General features: G+C 52.2%; 1 protein-coding gene across 1 annotated transcript in view; it reads right to left on the bottom strand.

Moving 5' to 3' along the window:
• Window positions 1-253: 253 nt before the first annotated feature.
• The window catches only part of CACNG3 (calcium voltage-gated channel auxiliary subunit gamma 3), an 84,363-nt gene continuing 78,616 nt past the window's right edge, over window positions 254-6,000 (bottom strand). The window contains exon 4 of the mRNA XM_032396195.1: window positions 254-2,599. Within this exon, the coding sequence (XP_032252086.1) occupies window positions 2,088-2,599 (512 nt within the window). The 3' untranslated portion in view covers window positions 254-2,087. The remainder of the gene's footprint in view (window positions 2,600-6,000) is intronic.

The raw sequence follows: 6,000 nt of genomic DNA, 5'->3' as shown, positions 1-6,000 counted from the left end.
GGTAAGCATGAGCTCTCAGGACCCTGCCTGTGCCCTCTGCGGGAACCGGAACCCTAGGTGGGACAGCTGGCTGGGAAGTGGGGAACAGCGGGGCGCGGGCCAAAACACACTCCAGGAAGTCAGCCTCGGCAGAGGTGACATTGAGCTCATGCTTTTTGGTATGGAGTATTCAAAATATTCAGATGTCCTTCCATTCTCTTCCCCCAGTGCCCTCAGAGCCCCCCCCCTGCCCCCCAGTGTAGAACCGTTTCTGTTTGGTTCTGTCTTCTTGCAATAATGCTTGCTGTGGACTGCGTCTCCCACCCCCTGAATTCATACGTTGAAGCCCTAACCCTCATTGTGATGGTATTTGCAGATGGGGCCTTTGGGAGGTAATGAGGGGTAGATGAGGCCATGAGGGTGGGGAAGCTGTGCTGGGATTAGTGGCTTCCTAAGAAGAGGGAGAGACAGAGACAGAGAGACAGAGACAGTGAGAGCACTGTCCTCAGCTGGCTGTGCGGAGACACAGTGAGAAGGCGGCCCTCTGCAAACCAGGAGGAGAACCCTCCCTGTAGAGGCTGCTTTTAAGCAAGTGGCTCGAGCCATGGAAAGTTGAGCCAGGCAAAAGGGCCCACGGAGACCACCAGGCTGAACGCAAACAGGCTCATTAAGCCATAGGCCCTAACCGACCAATGGACTATTTACAACCAACCTAAGATTTCCAAGGAAGGGAAAATTCCATCTGCCCCCATACTCCTTCACTCTGCCCTAGGACTATGGGCCCTCACCCCCGCCTCCTGGCAGACAGTCTGTCTGTCCTATCCGCTGCTCCCTTGGGGTGTATTCCATAAACTTTTCTCTCTTTTGTTCCACCTCGGGTGAATTCTTCCCTGGCCTGTGCCACCAGCCCCCACCCAATCGGGAGGCCCCACACTCACTGAGAACCGAATCTGCTTGCACCCTCCCTGAGCTTGGACTTCCCAGCCTCCAGGACGGTGAGAAAGAAACGTCTGCGGTGTGAGCCACCCTGTCTAGGGTGTTTTTTGTTATAGCAGCCCAAGCTGACTCAGATAATGCTCACGCTGCTTAGAATGCATCCAGAACCTAAAACTACATATATCACTTATTCACAATGTGCTACTCATTTTGCACATGGCATTTTATTTGAGCCTCACGGCTCTGTGGAGGAGGATGCTATACCATGTTCCACTTCACAGATGAGAAGACCGAGGCTTGAAGGTGAGGTGGACTCGCCCCAGCTCCTGGAGCTCCTGGGTGCCAGAGCCAGATTTTTTTTTAACACACGCTTGCCCCCAGCTAGCCTTCAGGGACTCAGGTGAGGGACAATGCTGACTCTGACATTGGCGGGGGCACCTCGCTGGTCTTAAGGGGTGATGGGATGGCCGGGAAACTTCCTGGCGGTTAGATGAGCAAAACTCAACTTCCAACACAGAGGTGAGCCAGTCCTGTGGGAGGCAACGAGTCTGTGTAGGAAGTAGCCGGAAGAAACAAAACACCCCCAGCTTGGTTGGTTACAACAAGGCAAAACCTTTAATAACATGGGTGCTTATTACATTAGCTGCTTTGGGGCTCTGACATCTTTGATTTCTGGTCATGTTTTTCTAACACGTAAAGGTGAATGCCTCCTTCAGGGCCACCTGGGTGGTTGGTGTCCCGAGGATTTGTGTGAGTGGGCAATGGGGACAATTGCACGCGCCTGGGGAATCGGGGATCCCACCCCCCCCCGCAGCCACCACCCGTGACTTTGAATAAAGTCCTCTTCCAAGGAGGGAAGAATGTGCAGGTCCTTCCAGTAAAGAAGGAAGAGAGGAAAACATGTGGCACAGATACACAGAGAGAGAAATGACATCATGGGATTGGCTTGAAAAGTCGGGAAGGAACGGTGGGGGGGTGGGAGTGGGGGGGTGGGGGCGGGTTGGGACCCGGAGCGCCAGGGGCCAAGTGTGGGAGAGGGCTGAGTCCATTTGGTTTCATTCTTTGTAAAAAGTAATACCATCACGAGGACCATGCCATGCAACCTCAAAGCCGCCTCTGTACGTTGCCCCCGAGGCTGTGCTGGGGCGGAGGCCAGAGGGCAGAGGTCAAGTTCAGACGGGCGTGGTGCGCCTGTTGGCCGGATTATTATGCAGCGACTCTTTGAACTCTTTGGGCGTGGAATTGTGGAACTGTAGAAAAGCGTGGTCCCGGTCGGAATTGAGGAGGGTCCCCATGGTGATCTTTGAGGGGTCCCGGGAGAGGGTGAACATGGAGATGTCAGTGGAAGGGATGGTGTGGAAGCCTTTGCTGATGGGGGACAGGTCTCGGGATCTGGGCTCCGTGGAGCGAGAACTTGACCGCCTCCGGAATCTATACCTGTAGGGTGGAAGGCGAGCAAAGGTAGATTTCTTCAGGAGCTCCGAGTGGGATTTGGCACGTAGCTGCTGATGTTTTTCTATGTAGATGTGCACAGCAACAACTCCCACGATTTCTGCGATGATGAAAGAGAAGGCCCCGAAATAAAAGGACCAGCCATAGGAGTAGCTTTTTTTGGAGTCACGCTGCCCGGGGTCTCCAGCATTGGCTGATATATAAACTATGATGCCAATGATGTTGCTTAACCCTAAGAGAAGGGAAGAGAAAAATATGTCTTTCATACACGTCGGAGGTAACTGTCACTTTGAGCCTTGAACGATTTGTAGGAAATGTGGAGGGAACTGGGAGACAAGGAGAATGGGTTTAAGGCCAAGAAATCCAACCCTTGGGCCTATCTTGCACCGTCCGTCCCTGGGGAAAGGAGGGATGCGGCGGCTCGGTCCCAGGGGGCGTGCGTTCAGCTACAGAATACACCCTATTCCTATAGCAAGGGTGGGAGAGCTCGGGATGCGCGCGTTTTCCCTTACAAGCCATTCATTCCATCAAAACCTCATCTTCGGCACTAAATTGTGAGGATGGTAAAACGAGGGAGCTACAGGTCCCGGCTCCTGAGCTCCTCGCTGTTAGTAGGAGATGCTGACACGTAAAAGCAATTAGAGCAAAATAGAGTAAGGGCTCTACCAGAGACACAGAAAAAATGGTTCGCGAGCAAAAGGAGGCAGAACAGGTGAGCCACTGGGGTTTGAAGACAAGGTGACATTGCATAGGGTTGAGCTGGGAGATGAAAGGCTACTGATTGTGCGGGATGAGAGAAAGGATTGAGAATGACCTGCTAGGGTTTTCGCTGCGCTGACGAGGAGGTTGGTGGCATCTGGAGCTAAAGGAAGAGGCAGCAGAGAGAACAGGTTTAGAGAGGAGGGAAGACGTGAATACATTGAGTTGGACGTGCTTAGGGAGAGTCTAAATGCAGCAGTCTGGTGGACATAGATGGGTCTGCCCCTGCGGTTTGGGGAGCTAATGAACCCAAGGGGAAGGGACAGTAGCTTCCTAAGTCCTTTCATTTGCACAGGATAGGCTAATGCTTTAGATTAGCTGTCGTTTGAGCATCGGGAATTGGGGAGGAAGCGGCCGCTTTCCCCAGCAGGCGAGGCGCGCAGACTTAGCATCCCCCAGGTGCCAATGGAGAGGCGCTGGAAATGGTCACTTGGAGGTGAATTGATTCTCTGGAGTGGTAAGAAAACAATAGAACTTGAGGGCCCAGGGGCTGTGATTATCTCTGACAACTTTTCTCACATTATTATTATTATTTTTTTAAGATTTTATTTATTTATTTAGAGAGCATGAGTGGGGGGGGTAGGGGCAGATGGAGAGGGAGAGAGAATCTCAAGCAGACTCCTTGCTGAGCACAGAGCCCGACGCGGGGCTCGATCCCACGACCCTGCGATCATGACCTGAGCCCCGAAACCAAGAGTCGACTGGGCCACCGGGGCGCGCCACCTTTCTCACATTATTGTTCCAAAGGTGGAATGTCTCTTTTTGTCTCTTTGCTTCGAGGGCCTCATCTAGGCCTTGATACCAACAATGACGCAGGGAGGTTGATATATCAGCTGGCACCTCCTTGTCTCCGAATTTAGGTGATGCTAAATGGAGACTGGCCCTCGTCACAGTTGCTAGCACCAGCTGGTAAATAACCATATCCAGGAGCTGCCTGTGCTCCGTCACTGCCCCAGACTCTTCCTGAGGGTCCCCACGATCTCCCCACAATCCAGCAACTGAAGGGTTAAAGCTGGGCAGAGCAGGGGACGCGGGGCTGTTCTGACCTGGCTGGGGCACATGCATGAAGGGGAGTTAGTATTTGAATATGATCTCCGGCCATTCTCCATCTAGGACTTGCTTCTAGAAGGCGGTGGGGGTGCAGGGGGTGGGGGTGGACACTGCTTCTGCCCCATCTCCTCTTGGCATTATCCTGCGCAGGCATCCAGCAGGTCGGCAGCGAGTTCTCATCACTGAGCTATTTCTAAATAGACAGACAGCCCTGTGTCGGGCTGCTGGAAACCACAGGATGAGAGACTGCTCCTCTTTCTGGAGTGTCAACTCGGCTTAAAGATTAGTAGGGAAGACCCATTCTTTTATAGTAAAATGAACATGGATATAATAAGGAGGAGAGAGCAGAATTCACATGAATTTTTAAGTGTAAATGGGGGACAGACTTCAAAGACATTTCAGCTCACTGAAGGCGGCTTCTAGTGATGCCCCCACCCCCTCCGCCGCCCCGACTCCCCAGGGCCATGTTTTTTTCTCCTCTGCCAGCAGGGAAATTTGGGTGGTAAAGTTTGGGAAGCCCCTAAAGGAAGTCTCAATAGGGTGGGAGGAGGGGGAGAAATTCAAAGAAAGACTTAGATGTCAGACCAGGTTAAATGAGGCAGGGAGCCAAGGGGGTTGCCATTGATTTATAGGGCATGTGCCAGGCACTGTGCAAAGTCTTAATATACACCATCTCGATTATTGCAAAAGACCTGCTGTAAAAAAAAAAAAAAACAAAACCCTCTTTTAAAGTTTATTTATTTAGTTTTTTAGGATCTCTGCACCCAACGTGGGGCTCGAACTCACAACCCCGAGATCAAGAGTCGTACGCTCTTCTGACCAAACCAGCCAGGCGCCCCCTGACTCTCTTTTCTAGATGAGGAAACCGAGCCCGGTACTAGGTGCCCAGCAGAGGTTCTTGATTGCTTGCCTCAAACCACAGATCCTTAGAATAGCTGAACGAGAAAAAGCCTTAGAGAGTGCGGGCTCTTCTGAAACTTTCATTTTATAGGTGGAAAACTGAGGCTTTTTGGGTTCCTTGGGGAGATGGGGGGGATCCAGGAATAGACCCCACGCTTCTGGCTTTCCCTCGGGGCTTTCGCCACTGTCCCGCATGTTTCGCGGTTCCCATGCGTCCTATCCACCTGCCACCTCTCACAGTACCCCTTGTGAGGTAAAAAGTTGCTGCTGACACGCTCTTTCCTGACAACCCCCTTGGGGGACAAAATAATGATCTCCTGTACGGGAAACCCGAATGTCAGCACAATCCATTATCCTTCAGGTGGGTCAGAGCCCAGGGGGTCTGGATGGGCCACCGGTGACCAGAAAGTGCCTCAAAGCCACACAAATCCCTGGGTTTGCCAGGCGTGACCATCAGTCGGCACAGAGCGTGGTCAGAGGCCACGGCCACCTTTGGGCTGACCACATCCCCATGGCAAGATGGCGGCTCCCTCCCTGGTCTGTTGCTGGAGTTGGTGTCCAGTGACTCAGAGCTGGATACAATCCAACTTCCTCATTTCCCAGAAGGGGACACAGTGGGGAAGGAATGGGAGCGAGGTCTTAGATGGGGGCAGGACGCTGGGTCTCAGACTTTGGAATGATATTGTTGCTGCTTTTCCAGTACTAAAAAATGATACTGGGGTGCCCCGGCTGGCTCAGTCGGAAGAGCACGTGACTCTTGATCTCGGGGTTGTGAGTTTGAGCCCCCCCTAAAATAATAAATAAGTAAGCTAAAAAAAAAAAGAAAATAATACTTTGCATTTTATGTTCAGCCTCCTTCCAACAACACCATGAAGTGGGTACTGTTATTAGGTAGGGAGGGATGAAAATCCAGGGGAAGAGAGC

The sequence above is a fragment of the Phoca vitulina genome, unplaced genomic scaffold, assembly GCF_004348235.1.
Source record: "Phoca vitulina isolate PV1807 unplaced genomic scaffold, GSC_HSeal_1.0 scaffold90, whole genome shotgun sequence".
Taxonomy (NCBI): Eukaryota; Metazoa; Chordata; class Mammalia; order Carnivora; family Phocidae; genus Phoca; species Phoca vitulina.
Note: the sequence above shows the minus strand (reverse complement) of the source record. Positions and strands in the feature narration are given on the sequence as shown.